This window comes from Anoplopoma fimbria, chromosome 9, assembly GCF_027596085.1.
Source record: "Anoplopoma fimbria isolate UVic2021 breed Golden Eagle Sablefish chromosome 9, Afim_UVic_2022, whole genome shotgun sequence".
NCBI classification, from domain to species: domain Eukaryota; kingdom Metazoa; phylum Chordata; class Actinopteri; order Perciformes; family Anoplopomatidae; genus Anoplopoma; species Anoplopoma fimbria.
Window position 1 is genome coordinate 25,037,646 of NC_072457.1, and position 15,564 is coordinate 25,053,209.

Sequence of the window (15,564 nt, forward strand, 5' to 3'; positions counted from 1 at the left end):
CACAGAGCAGCGGAGGAGCCTAACAGTAGAGGAGTGGGCTTCAGCTCATTCACCCTCTTATACGTTGTTTCTGGACGAGGGATTTCACTATATGAAAAGACAAAGAGTGGATATTAACGCCGCGCAGGATCAAGGTTGGTGAGTTTGGAGTGTTTTTTTGTCTTTTCTTGGAGGAGGAGAAGGAGGAGGAGGAGGGGGGGTTTGAGTTTCTTTGTTGGCTCAACAATGTGTGCCATCGCATTACAGTAAAACATGTTTTCTATTTTCAAATCACAATTTCTTCATATTTTGCAGCTCAATGTTCTGTTCGGCTTTGAGAGATGAAATGTCAACAACGACACATGCGTGCTGCGTTAATTGCTGATATGTATTCGTTAAAATTCCTTGTGTTTTTTTTTTTTACATTTTAACATCGCAAAGTTTTAAAACAACTGTGATGTGCTCAATGGAGATTAAATGTTCAAGGCAAAGCCGCTGTGAGAGTAAAATGACAAGTCTTTTTCTGTGCTGGTTTTTGTTCTTTTTATCATTTTTTGTCAGAAGGCTCTGCGAGTTGGAGCCTGTGAGATTATAGGACCAGTGTCAAGCTAGACACAGTCTAACACAGAGCTACCGGTCAGGCGCTCCAAAATAAAAGCCTTACAATAAAGAAAGAGAAAGGAGGGGGGGGGAGTAGACTGTAAGCTTTCACATTCTCTCTTTAATATTCTTCAGTTTTAAACAAACAGGGATAATATTTTTAAAGGCACAAAAAGACATATCAGCGGCACTAAATGGCAAGTTGAATTAAGTCAAATGTGTTGCAGTTTATTTCTGAAAGCACACTCGCCTTCCACGCAGTCTCACTTTGGCTGACTTGACGATGCTTTGGGTCAGCATCGTCAAAGCTGAATGACCGACAGTAACCTCAATTCAACAGAACAATGAAACACAAGTATCTTAACTAAAGTACACACTGTAAGTCACTCAGTCCCCATGCGGCATTTTCATATTTTGTCATAATGTTGATTTTTTTTGTTGGGGGGGGTCACAGCAACGATGCCACTTTATGACAATTAACAGAAGTCAGTTGTTCATGTACGTTTCAATGTTTTTATTTCTCACATTTCTGATGGGATGTTTTTAAGTGTTTTGTTTTTTTAATTCGAGCTGCGGGTTATTGCTGCGACGTCGACGTGCATTTGCTTTGTTTTCCATTCAGCAACAATGTTTCTTTCATGCAAATAATCTACACGGTCTCTTTTGTTTCTGTCATGGGAAACAAATGCTTTTTTTTTTTTTGCCTTCATTTAATTAGTTTTCATGTTCTCTCAAGTATTGTTAAAATAATAAAAAAAAAGCATCCTGTTTGAGTGCGATATGACACGTGAGCGAGAAGTGATGGTAAACAAGTATAAAGCTGAAGGTGCGTCTACGCGCCGCTAGGGGCGCTGTGGCTCTGCACCATTTGGGCTGCTCGACGCTCAGCAGAGTCCGCGTCGGCTCTGCATGCGACCCGTGTTCACCACACTGTTTACCGAAGATCCACGGGGAAGGGGGAGAGTGGTCACAAATGGGCTCGTGCCTCTCAGATATAGTGTGTGATTTAAAGAAAAAAAGGGGGAAAAAGCAGTAGAATCCAGCTGATCCAAGATCGATGGAAATCGGGTCTCTTAATGGGTATATCACATGTAAACACGATGCTGTGTTAAGAAATCAATCCCCCAAATGAATGTGGGAGAATGCAGAGACACAATTTATTTCAGTAGTCCAAAGTCCAAAGTAAAAAAAAAAAAAGATAAGAAGGAAAAGGAGAGAAAAAAAAGGAGAATTCAATGCGTGTCAAATGTGACGAAGGTGCGAATTGTGTCCGATGTTTCCCACCCACACATGCAGCAACATGGCAGAGCATGTTTTGGCAATGTAGCTGGTGTTTTTCAACCAATAATTTCATAGGATTTTTTGCAGTAGTGTATTGGATTAACCTGGAGTCAGAGGACATTTCCACTTTTACTGTAAAAGCAAAGGAAATGTTAATTTATGACTCAGGTCAAACATGATGTTTTTGTCTCACTGCCCACAGCTTTATAGTCATGTTGTTTCTAAGGGGGTTTAAGTGTGTCATATCATGCCCTTGCTGAATAACCTGCTTGAAATGGTCAGTCTGGGATCTGTTTGTCTTAAATGATGTCTTTAAGAATGTCTACAGCGGGTATTTCACATTGTTTGACGATGAAACTGTGAAACGTGTGCCGTGACTGCTGCCGTCTAATCAAGTGACTCATAGAGGAAAAACCGATGTCCTAGTACAGCAGATATTGTGCCACTGCGATGTTTGTTCATCCCAAAGGTCCTGTTGTCCTTTATTACGACATTTCATACATTCCAGTGGATTTACTGAATACAGCCAATTGCGTGTAACTGTGGGTTTATGCATTACAGTCGAGTTACCAGGGTAAAAACTATTATATTGTTGACGTTTTGTGTTGTATTTTATTTAGTTTTGTCTTTGTGGCCATCCCCACTGGCAGTTACTTAATGCTAGAAGGCATAGATTCTGACAGGGATGTTATAAATGAGTTTCACACGGCTAGTGAAGTCTTCTGGGGAAGTAGTTAGATGTGACTTCGGTGTCATTATGATTTGAATCAGAGAAAATGTGGCATAAAACCATAGAAGTCTGGATTAATAATTTGATTAGGGCAGGATTTAGCTTCAACCCACAATCACATGATCAGTGGAGGGCTCCGTGTTTGAACATCGCTGTGTCCTTGACACTGTTGTGCCATCGTTCCACTCTATGACAACCAATCAGCTTTATTCTGTATAAAGGGCATTCAAAATGATACACAAGAGGGGCCGTCGTCCTGGGCTCAAGACTTCCAACTGCGATTCCAAGCTAACCATTAAATTTAAAGTATATTTGATGGTCCTAAGCTGTACCCGTTGTCTTAGCTCTTTGTGGATGTGAGAATTATTCTGGGAGCTGCAATCAATTTCAAAAGCATTAAAAAAAGTCTCTTCTTTAGATGACATAATCATTTAAGACCTAAGCTATGTTTTCCTCATGTGCTGTCAAGCTTGATGACCCTAATAAAGGAGTTAAGGGTCTCAGTCTTGAGTGGCTGACCTGATTTTAGCTCTTGAGGGCCAGGTGTCCGTCTCAGAAAACAGGATCATGCATTTAGCTGGATAACTCCTGATAACTCCATTTGTGGAGCTTGAGGGTTTGACTTGCCAACCAGAGAACAATGTAATTCTTTTTGGGGCAAAAAAACCCCAAGAAAATTGCAATTCATATTTCGTGTATTTTTGGTCTTATTTCTGGAGTCGAAAACAAGTCTGAGCACAAATCCAAGGATGAATCTGTGAATAGAATAATGAAATGGGAATGAAAAGTTGTTCTATTAAGTAAATCTGACCATGGTCAGTGCCTAGCAACTGGGAAAAAAGTGGAAATATGTATTTTCTTATTACATTTCTTTGAGTAAACCCACTAGAGCTGTTTAATCAGCGTGTGGTTTAAACAATGGGGGCAGGGACATTTTCTGGTCACATTTACATGAAAATGTAGTGTAGTATGTGATACGGAGGTGTTAACAGGGTGAAGATTGTGATTAGTAAAGGATTACTTTAAAACTTTCACCACATGAAAACTTCCCACCACCCACTCATCCTCCTAGTTTACCTGTAGCTTGACCTTTGGACCGATGAGTCCACATCGAGTGGATCTGAATCTGCGGTGGCTAACAGCCTTCCTCAGTCATCAGGCGACTTCATTTGCCGAGCGCTGCTGTATTTCTGGCTGGTCTGCGTTTCAGAACGGTTTGGTTCGATAGGTGAATCCAATATCATGATTACTTTTCTGTGATTTAGTGATTCTTTGTTTCTCAGGGTAATTTACTGTTTCTGAGCCATAAATGATTTTTAGACTATAATAAGAAGAAGAAGCAGCAGCAGCGAGGTAATGGTTGTTGTGTTCCGGTTTGCTCTTTTTCCTTCGTGATATTTGTTGTGACATTTATTTATTCAAAATGTCCCTTTTTGACTTGTTTTTCATGTCTTATTGTGGCACAATCAACAGGACGCCGTGGCCGTATTTGGTACAGTTGCATGCGTGCGGTTATTGTTTGCTGATGTAACAAGTTTCCGTTCTGTTTTCACATCAGCTTTTTGCTTCAACGTACGTAGGAATTACTTTTTTCTTTGGTAAACCATGTCTTTTTTTCCAAGGAACAAAGCTGGACTAGACTGTGTTAGTTCCCTGACTGTGTTTAATCCGTGTCTCTGTTGTTGACTTTGTGAACACAAGTATAACCTGTAGTACATGTATAAGTTTGCATTGGTTGACCCTCTTTCTTTGTTGTTTTGGGTTCCCAGTGAGGAGCTGGAGCGTGCTCAGTGAGGTTGGGAAGACGTCAACATGTCCGTCTCCACTCAGCTGGGCTTACTGCTTTGGAAGAACTTCACCTTTCGACGGAGACAGACTGTAAGTAGGAGTGCTTCAAATGACTGACTCATGAGAACAATGGGCTGGATGAGTAAACAGTACCAGTACTCGGTCAATTAGTTGGTCACTCATCTTATCTTTTGGTTCATATAATTGCATATATATGATCCATTCCTTTTTATTTTTTCTAAAACACGGTTTTTCACTAATCCATGTTGTGTTTTTTTTGTTTGTTTGATTTCATTTAAGATTCAAACAAAACAAGAACATTTCACTTTTTTATTTTTTTATTTTCCTTTCAAACGTCTCAGCATCACATACATTATTAGGAATTTTCCAAGGCAGGATAATTATTCCATAATAATACAAAAGTACCACATAGGGGTATGTAATCTTTTGTCTAATTTCCCCTGAATCCTTCGTCTCAGTCACATGTTCAATGGATCCACTTTAAATCAGAGATGATTCCTCCAGTAGAGGTCTACGTCTTCCCTCATAAGTGAGCATTGGTACGCAGCCGACAACAATGGAAGTGATTTAATTCTCCTTCGAGTCACTTGGACTGAAAAGCATTACAGTGAATCAGTCCCAAGATTTGATGATGACACATCAGATGCGATTTCCAGTCAATGGTCTCGTGCTGGCTGATGCCCACATACTCAAAGTTATGTTAATCAAAGTTCAGTCCTCGGCTGTAGCAAAGACGTTCTTTATATGTGAGGACTCTCATCTGCATACAATTGAGCCAGTCGACCATCAAGCGGGAACTCCTCCTCAAAGCGACGGCTCTGGCTGCTTGACATTAAGTCCAATTGTTTTCCAACAAAAGGGACACAGTGCGTGTTCAAAGACAGTGTCTTGTATTCTTTATCCCGGCGCTGCATGTCTGCCATGCTGGTTGAGGCTGACGAACAGGCAGCTGAAGTAGAGGGGCCATATGGAACAGATGGACACGCTCCTCTAAACCCTGCAGACCTCTCGCTCTGTCTCGCTCTGTCTCCCCTTATTAACCCATATACTTTGACCAGACTCATGGTTGGATTACTGTTTACAAAGGACAACAGCTGACAGCCCCTTACACACACACACACACACACACACACTCACACACACACACACTTCTTCTAAATCAGCAGAGATTACCTTCGATGAACTGAAAATACACAAAAACTGCAAAGCACAAAGGAAAACTTTGGGTTGATTAACTCATTTGGTTCACAAGTTTTTGTTTTCCCAAGACAGCGAACCCTCCTTTTTTTTTTTTTTTTTACTTGATTAACTTATGTCATCATCCGTTTTGCATTCCTCTCTTAGATCCAGCTGCTGATTGAGATCATCTGGCCTCTGTTCATCTTCTTCATCCTGATTTCAGTCCGGGTACACTATCCACCCTACGAGCAACATGAATGTAAGCAGACAGAGAGACAGATTTTTTCCCCCCCACTTAAAAGCTGATTAAGAAATCAGCTTTATGCTTTTTTTTGTGACTACCAGATTTCCTTGAACACAACGGAGTATGTTTTTTAACTGCTAGCGATGAGTATTAGTCTGTTATTCAACTGTTCTATTATTAGGCATTATTTATTTTATTTTTTTGCCTCTTGGTAAGATCAACATGTTAGTCATCCAAGGTTTCGATGTTATTGTCACAAAGGATAGGTCGGATTGGTCAACATTTGTTTGCACTGTGTAAAGAAGAAAAAAGACCTTTAGCTCTTGAAATGCGGGTTTTCATAACTTTGACCACATTTCAATTCATTTTTATGTTTTTGCTTGTCAAAAGCACAAACATAAAAATCCAGTCCATATTTCAAATTCGTTTTTTTTACAATTTTGAGAAGGTAAACACCTGCAACAGTTTTTTCCACAACAGATATTTATTGAAATCCTACAACTATTGTTATATGTAGTTAGTTTATTCCGATGAATCTGACAGTTTACAGTCTTTACATATGATTAAAGAAAAGTTGGTGCATGTTCATGATTGGACGCACACACAGACTAACGAACAAATCCAGTGGCGTTGTGTAATCATTATGAGCACACATGTGGATCGTTGTCCACCAAACCAGTTCCCCTATTTCTAACAAAACCATCCATATCAAATGTATCACAAGTCAGTTTGAACCCAGTTAACCCAGTAAACTCCAGTTTATGACCCAGTTCTCACCGTCTACCCTTATCTCTTCATTATAATAGCTAGTTAACCTCAGTAAATCGTAGCAGTAGCCATGGTTGTAGCTGATAAGAGTACAAATACTTGTAAAGATAATGTCAGTGCGCTAAAGGCAGTGGTAGCGGCGGCCTTTATGGTATAGTCTGCCTGGTTTATAATGAGTTGGAAATCCTGTTATTGTGATGTTACAAATGTAGCTGAATGTTCCCAGTTCTGCAATAACTTTATTGTAATTAAAACAGCTGGCTAGTTATTTAAACACAGTGGAATACTTGTAGGTTTGTTTGGTGGAGAGTAAAGTGGAATAAATAGTTACTGAGACACTTAACATGGAAGAGTTCACCGGATCTGCAAGAATGACAAATCTAATGGTTATCAGCACCCTCCAGTTAGACAAGTTTATGTTTGATTTATATTTAAGTCCACATTTATATTGTATGCTGTTCCTTTGTTTTCCAGGCCATTTCCCTAACAAGGCCATGCCCTCAGCGGGCACCCTGCCCTGGGTACAAGGCATCATCTGCAACGCCAACAACCCCTGCTTCCGTAATCCTACCCCTGGCGAGAGTCCCGGGGTGGTGGGAAACTTCAATGATTCTATGTGAGTAACATGGCCTGCTTGCTGCTTTCTAGTTATGTACTGCTTTGACTGGTTTAAAGTATTCAATTAGGAAAATAGTTTCCCGTCAATTTGTATTAATATTCTTATCTTTTTTTTTTATCATAGTAATGGTTCTGTATCAGTTACAAAATGTATTCTTTAAGAAAAATATAGAAAGATCCTCTGAGGTTTTTAGTTCTCAAGAGATGTGAAACAGTGCGTTTGATCTTGCCCTTTCTGTAAACATCTCCAGAATCTCCCGTCTATTCAATGACGCCAAGAAGATCCTGCTCTTCACTCAGAATGATAAAAGCTACGAGGGCTACAAGGGACTGCTGAGGGCCCTCAGGAAGATGCAGAAGAACACTGCTCGTAAGCACACACCTTTGATTTGTTTTGTTATGCTATATATCGGTTTGTTTTTTTGAATGACCAACTGATAGATCTCTTCGGTCATCCTCCCATTCATTAACATTGATCACCCATTCATGCATTTAAACAGAAGGGAACACTCCTACACATTTGCACATGCAGATATGATTTAACTGAATCAGTGACTCACGCTTACAGTTTATTCACACATTGCTGCTGATGCCTCTGAGCTTCAGCTCGGGGGGAAATACTTCAATTCATGGAAACGTATTGTTTGTTTCCTAAAGAAGCAAGAAGAAGCTTTTGTCGAGATCTTTAATCTTGAATGATTGTCTTTTAATCCTTTTATTGAAGACAAAGAAGATTGTAGTTTGTTCAGTCTACAAACCATTCAGCTTCTTGACATGGCTGTCTCACAAAATGAAGGCCCTCTTTCCTTTCTACACTTGTCTTACATATTGAAATATTCCGAGAAAAAAGTTGTTCAGTGAAAGATATGTGCTTCCAACGTCACTGTAACTTCTTAGATTAGATATAAAAAAGAGAGAGTGAGGCATGCCACTCAATTCAAGTACAAAGTACATGAATACATTTGAGAAAACCTGATTAGTGACATTTAAACTAGATAAAGTGACTGGTCATGGTCACCTTTGCAGTGTAGCAGCTGATGGTAGCTCAAAGTCTTCAAACCAGTGTTCAGAGTCTAGCGTGTTCCTTCCTTATCACCGTCGGCCAGCCGCGGTGGGCCCTTCTCCAAGAAGGCAGTGGGTGTTGCGGTTTTCATTTATTACGTGCCAGTGTCGGTGGTTCAAGACAGGAAAAGCAGAAAATTGTGCACCACCCAGACGGTCATTATACAATCAGAGCACAGATCTGGTAGGAAACGTGGAGTCGCTCTGCCAAGAATGCTTCCTGTCATTGAGGAGCCATCACAGACGTGCGTCTCCGCTGTCAGTTTTAACATTCAATCATAACCTGACATTTTAGTGCTTTTAAGATTTTGAAAAAAGAAAGAGGGAGGTATTTATTTATATACTTTGACCGTGGCTGTTTTGGAGCAGAGAAAGGTCGTCTTTCTTAAGTAGCATGTTGTTGGTGACTCCACTGTGCTGTCTCCGTCAGAGCAACTTCAAGTGGGGAAGGGGGCTATTTCTAATCAGCACTTACTTTACTTTACTTGAATAGAGGCTACACATTAACTTTGTTTGGTGAAAAACATATTTCTTTTTCATTTCAATTCAGCCAGTACCCATATATACTCTGACGTGGGAGGCAGGCTGAGAGCAATCTCTGTTTTTCAGCTGACCACGTGTACAAAGACAACCAGGACGAAAATAAAAATGGAAAAACATGTATTGATGTTATGAAGAATAATACTAAAAGTATAAAATGGAGTGCACAGACAGAAAACAACCGTGACATGTAGTGAAACGAGTGAGTCTAATTAGACTGGGTGTCCTTTTGTTTGTTCCATTAGTGGCGCTTTGCTTCAGCAATGCTTCTCTGATACACACTTAGTTTCTATAAATAAATTGTTATTAGCTTGGTTCCACTTCAGACCCTAATGAAAGGGTTAAAAAGACCAGAGTGTACCATTAGAAATTATGCAACAACGCAGAACAATCAAGGTTCTTGTTGTTTGGGCTACAGTCTGCTTCATTAGCCTTTAGCTACACTACGTTATGCAACGGTCCTATAAAGCATAGCATGGCCTGAAAAAAGGAGCGAGAGTACACATTAGAGCAAAAAGGAAAGAAAATATGTTCTATTCATTTTTAATTGTAAAAGGTTTGCACACGTTTCTCAGTTTGATTGTGTGGTTTGGGATGTGCCACAAAATCAAGTAATAGATCATCATGCAATATACTCAGACTCTTTTATTATTTTAACAGCACATCTGTGCACTTCATCACAGATTGATTTATGAATGCACTGCGTCATGCTCAATCCTCATATCCCACTCTGAATGACCCCATTCAGCGCAGGGACAGTCATGCATGATGCAGGGGAAAATTTTAAACTGAGGCTATAGGAATAACAGAGCCGAAAGCAGAGACCCCCCTCACGTGTCGGTTTTCATAATTCAGTTTCTGGCGGGGTCAAGGAATGAGATTTACACTGACAGGAAAGGGGCTCCGTGAAGGGTAAGGGAGAGGGATGAGCCTTTCCCCCCGTGGGATAACTAGATAAATCACACAGCACATACTTGTTTTCGACGAGGTCTAATGCGCTCCTGCTTTATGAGGTCGTACAGAAGGAAATGGAAAAGATATGAGAGGAAGAAAATCAACAGATATTTAAACATTTAAAGTACAGGGTCGTGCAGCATTTTTTGACATAAAAAATTGTGTTCCTAATACCAAACGGATAAATGTTTTGAGATTAGTTGAGTCTGATTGTCAATGCTGAGCTTTTCATACGCCACAGATTTGTTCCTTATCTTACCACCTGCCTCCTCAAAAAGGAAGCTGAAAGTGGATTTGCATAATAGAGGAAAACATCTTTTTTTAGGCTTTCACCACCTTTTATATTTTATCTGTCTGGCTCCTTTAAAGGACTCCATTTGATCCAAAGGCTCATTGTGTCTGAGCCTTATCTCTTAAAATGGAGACTGTGCTTCCCTTTTTTCTTGAATGTATGAATACATTCATTGGATTCATTCCTCATCACCTTAACCATGAGCATCATTTTCTCTAACCTGTCCGGTCTCGCATTAAAATATCACCATGTGAAGTAAGAAATAACATCACATTGCAGAAATTTCCTGATTTGGGCTCTCATTCAAACACGGCTCACACAAAGTCAGACATGCTCAGATACGACCAAGCAAGTTATTGCTCCTCCAATGTCTACGTCAAAACAGTGTTTAACAGTCCACCCATTTTATGGGATGATTTCATCTTTTTCTTGATCAGACTGCAAAGTTATTTGGGATTTAGGAATGCTACTTTGTGCTTGTTCAGGATGGATTCAGGATAATATGTGGTTCCACAGAGATCTTAGTCTGTTTATGGACCAGTTTAACAAGTGAAGTCACTGGTTGCTAAGTGTGTGTATTTTCATTTATGAATCAGATGAGGCGCTGTCAGGAGCAAGCACAGACATGTGTCAATACAGGGCTCGCCCTTGTATACAGCTGGCTCCGACACAGGAAAAAACAAACACAAGCAGGGTTTGTTACTTCTTAAGTTGTCCTTCTTCGAAAAAGCTCTCTGTTCTCGTTAACTCAGGGTATTTAAACCACTTAGGGCAGTGCAAACAAAGGCAAACACACACAGATAAGACAAAAACAAGTAAATATGGAATATAAACACTAACCTTTGCTGACTGCACAAAGTACAGCTAGACTTTCCACCCAGTCTGTCCTGTCCTCAAGGGCCTTTAGATGCAATGCACCCTGGGAGCTGTGACTTCCTACTGGGACACTGATTAGACCTTATTAGCACTCCCTGGTTGTGCACCCCCGAGAGTTAAGGCCACACACGTGCACGCACAGGCACACAGGTGCACAATTACACATGGCAGGGATGTATGTGTAACACACAGTCGCACATCAAAACACAAATAGCACACACTCTGGAGCACAATCCATGGAGGCAGTAAGGGGGAGCGACCCCCCCACACACACACACACACACATGCACACGCACACACACACACACACACACACATACACACACACACACACACACACATATGTGGCCCCCTGAACACACAGGGACACACTGTTCTCTTTCACTTCCTCCCAGGGGAAGTTTAGGTCAGTAGAAGCAGAGTGTTTCCTGTTTGTGTGTGTTTGTGTGTGGGTCATATGATTTCTTTAAAAGAAAGCAAGCAATAAGTTTTACTGGAGAAGAGGGGAAAGGAAACCGAGAGGGAGGGGGTGACGAAGGTATTTGGAAATAAGCCATCAAAGTTCAACTCAGCATTTTTTTATTCGTGAACAGACTAGAGAAGAGCAGAGCAGCAATCATTCATTCTTTGTCATAAGTATGCCTCTTGATGATCCAGTGGCGTATAAGAATGCTTAAACCTCTTTTAAGCTGAAGAATTATCAGTTTTTCAAGTTTGATTCTTTATAAAAGAGTGGAGTTACACAAGAGATAAAGACAGAGCTGTTGAACCAAAAATAAGAGCCTTTAGGCAAAAGGAGCTATTCCTGTTTTCTCTGCATGATTCCTCTTAAGTTGTGTCACCCATAGTTAGGGCATGTTCTGGCACAACTATTGGGTAGCTGAGGAGAGGAAATGGGAGAGAAGTGGCTCTGGGTTGAAGTAGGTGAAAGGTGAACATTTACGAAGGAAGACTGGAAGACTGGGACGCAGTATCTTGACCAAAGTTGAACGCCCTGTAATAACCCCGGTGTGCAAAACTCAAAGCTGAGAAGAAGAGAGGTGTGTGTGTGTGTGTGTGTGTGTGTGTGTGTGTGTGTGTGTGTGTGTGTGTGTGTGTCTGTGAGTGTGAGTGTGATCGCAACCAGCCATCTGATTCAGAGGCCGGTTTCAGGAATGAGTTGACTTCTTTGGAATGCAGCGAAAGTACAAAAAAATCCTCCCAGAGTGCATTCAGGGGACAGTGTGGTTCTGTGCCGGTCATCAGAGATCAGATATATAATTAGTTTTTTTTTATGTTTGAGTTCTCTAATTATTGATGTATGATCATAAGTAATAATATCATTGAGCATTATATCATGGAGATCTAGCTCTGGTTCTGGAATATAAAAGAGTTTTATGAGGTCTACTTTGGAGAAGGAAAGTTTGTGAATTTTATCAAATGTAATTTTCCAAGTGTACACAATGATGTGTTTAATAACTTGTTCCACATGGTCATTGCATGAGAAATGAATCCCAACTCAGTAGTGGAAAATAAATGGAATGTTATTATATATCATGCTGGGAACACTGCCGTGAGTCCTGGATTTATATCAACCATCAAATAAAGACATCTTGTTTTATTTTTCTTTATCAAAGAGAGTTTTGTGTCTCACGGTTGGAATGGTTGACTCACTGCTTGTATCTTTTTGTTTTTCTCTAGGTTTCAAGCTGAAGGACTTTTTGCAGGACAATGAGACCCTTTCCCACTTCCTGCACCACAACGCCTCTCTTCCTCGTCACGCGCTGAAACAGATAGTGGAGGCTGAAGTCAATCTGGAGAAGGTAGGACGTTAAAATTAAAAAATGATGAACCCCTTTTATATAATAAACCCTCCTCTCACGTCCTTCAACATTTACCCTTCAGAGAAATGATGATTATTGGTTGAGTTTTCCTAACACTAAAAGATCGTGGATTGTTGTAAAATAAATAAGTAAAACCACATGGGAGAATGCGGAATGCCTATAGCAGACAACAAAACAGTATTATTGTGTGTGCAGTCTTTTTGTCTAGTCCTTTTCATATGAGAGAGTCATACTCCCCTGGCCACAGAAATCATGTGGAATCACATGCAGAAATCCACTGACCTTGGGTTAACAGCATCTGTTGGGCCACAGGACTCATGGCACAGCTAAGCCCTTAATACCCAGCAGTCACTGCGGGTGAGGGGGGAGATGGGTGAAGAGGCTGTCGGCCACCCAAAGCCCCTCGCTTTTCTGTCACTCTCTTACTTGTATCTTTGTCCCCAAAATAAGAAAATCTAAAAGTCTATTAGATCTTTCTAGTCTCTTCACATTTTCATTTTTTTTATAGTTTACATATTTCTCTCTCTCTCAAGTCTCCTCTTTCTGAGTAATTGTCCTCTCTTGGGGGAATCTGAGCATGACTTTTTTCCTAGCCGACATGACGATCTATTTCCCAGCAGCCCCATGCACAAGTTAACACACACACACACACACACACACACACACACACACACACACACACACACACACACACACACACTTCCCATTCAAATCAATTTTACCCAATATCACGCACATACATTGACTGATTCAGCTACCTCCTGTAGCACCATCTAAACAACAGCTCCCAACCAGCCCCACCACATCATCCCTGCTTTGCAATTGGATGGCTGGTGTCACATGTCCTCTTCTCCTGTTTTCCCATCCCCCCCCAACATTTCTCCTCACGTGCAGAGACAGAGAGGCTCAAAAACAAACTGACGTTACACCATCGGACTCTCTTAAACCCATCCCTTTTTCCCAGAAATCTATTGATCAGAGACGGTTATCTATGAGGGTCATTAGGATCCTTATCCTTAGGAGGGAAGGGAAGGAGAATGAAAGCTCATTATTGCTGTTTCCCTGTTATTGTTTGTCCGCTATTGAGATGCACAAGAGCAAACGCATAAATAGATGATCATAAAAATCTCTTTGGGAAAATATACTTTTTGAAATCTCTATGTGACGATTAGTATGATTTCCACTGTTCCAATGGAAAGTGTGTGTGTGTGTGTGTGTGTGTGTGTGTGTGTGTGTGTGTGTGTGTGTGTGTGTGTGTGTGTGTGTGTGTGTGTGTGTGTGTGTGTGTGTGTGTGTGTGTGTGTGTGTGTGTGTGTGTGTGTGTGTGTGTGTGTGTGTGTGATGATAGACATGATGAAATAACACAGAATGGTCAAGGACAACTAGATGATAAGTCAGTGTGCCCCCCGCCCTGTTCTCTGTCTCACTCACTCACTCTCTCTCACACACACACACACACACACACACACACACACACACACACACACAAAGACACACTCTCTGAACATCTTGACTGTGTCAGAGAAGACAGAGCCTCTGTCCAGTCCTTGAATGTTCTGATGCCCCCGAAAAAGGACATTCTGTTACTTCGCCTGCAAGTGCGCCGCTGTGCTTCCTCTTCCGAATAATGTTTACGATCAAGTTTTATGTGAAAGACATCTCTATTCTTAAAATCCTTGGCAAGCCCCAGCATTGACATTCGTAGATTTTATTTCCCTCATGGTTGCTCAGCGATATCTTCCCGTGACATCATTGTTTTCTACACATGGCCAGGTTTTAGGAACATTTTTTTATTTTGGGACCGATACATGACGAACTTTAGGGAGTCAAGACAAACCAACAAGAGTACTCTGTGTTCAATCACAAACATTGTTATTGACCTCATCCCTAATGCAATACTTACTTAGAATTCTATAACTTTGCATTTGATTTGTTTGAGAGTTTTTTCATGTTTCTGGATGGGAAATAGGAATAACTGACTGGATAAGCTCTAATTATTTATTGGGAGGAGCCTTTTTACCGTTTGTTTTCTGTTTAAAAGTTGAACAGTTATTATGTAATTGTTTTTGAAAATGAAGAGTTGGTACATAATGATTATAACTTGAAGGAGGTCATTCCCTTGTGCCACTTTGCTGTCACATTAACATTTGTCCCAAACTAAATCAGATATATTGGTTATGTTTTATGGATATTTATTTTTTGTGTATATATATATATATATATATATATATATATATCCAGCTCTGTCCTCTCAAAGTATCTAGTACACATGTGACCTCTACTCCTTCTGAACCACGGCACTCTCTTTTTTTCTCTGTCCAGGTGCTGACTAAAGGTTTTGGCTTCCATCTCCGAGACCTCTGTAACACGACGCCCCTGGAGGAGTTTGTCCACATCGCCGACCACGACGTGTCCCTTCTGACTCAAGAAATCATTTGCAATTCCTCTAGCGATTGGCTAAACAAGGCCCAGAGTCACTTCCTGTCCAACTTGGACTTCTTCAAACCCATTCGGGTGAGTTCATCAGTTGAGTCGAACACGTTCAACCAGAATTTTAAGATGACAATCAAAGCCCAGCAAATATAAAAAGATAATATAAAATTCTTGACAGCAATAATCTTGTTGTCATGGTTTGAGCCTTGTATCTTATCGGCTATGATGCAGTTTTCTTTGGCATCTTCAAAACTGAGATCGGGGCCATATTGTGTGGGAACGACAGATTATCTCTTCAGTTTTACAAGCAGAGATATTAAGTTTTACGTTCAACAACTTGGATGTTTACTGAATTTGTACTGGCACGTCATGAACA

At 40.6% G+C, this 15,564-nt stretch overlaps 1 protein-coding gene across 4 annotated transcripts in view; it reads left to right on the top strand.

The window, feature by feature from the left end:
- LOC129096247 (phospholipid-transporting ATPase ABCA1-like) overlaps positions 1-15,564 on the top strand; it is a 40,270-nt gene continuing 24,706 nt past the window's right edge. For 2 of the 4 annotated variants that reach the window (XM_054604973.1, XM_054604976.1), the window contains exons 1-7: positions 1-138; positions 4,360-4,468; positions 5,744-5,837; positions 7,065-7,206; positions 7,460-7,578; positions 12,613-12,734; positions 15,078-15,269. In XM_054604973.1, the coding sequence (XP_054460948.1) occupies positions 4,403-4,468; positions 5,744-5,837; positions 7,065-7,206; positions 7,460-7,578; positions 12,613-12,734; positions 15,078-15,269 (735 nt within the window). In that variant the 5' untranslated portion in view covers positions 1-138; positions 4,360-4,402. Of the gene's footprint in view, positions 139-3,745; positions 3,819-4,359; positions 4,469-5,743; positions 5,838-7,064; positions 7,207-7,459; positions 7,579-12,612; positions 12,735-15,077; positions 15,270-15,564 lie in introns of those variants that run through there. The other 2 variants (XM_054604975.1, XM_054604974.1) reach the window with 2 other exon arrangements.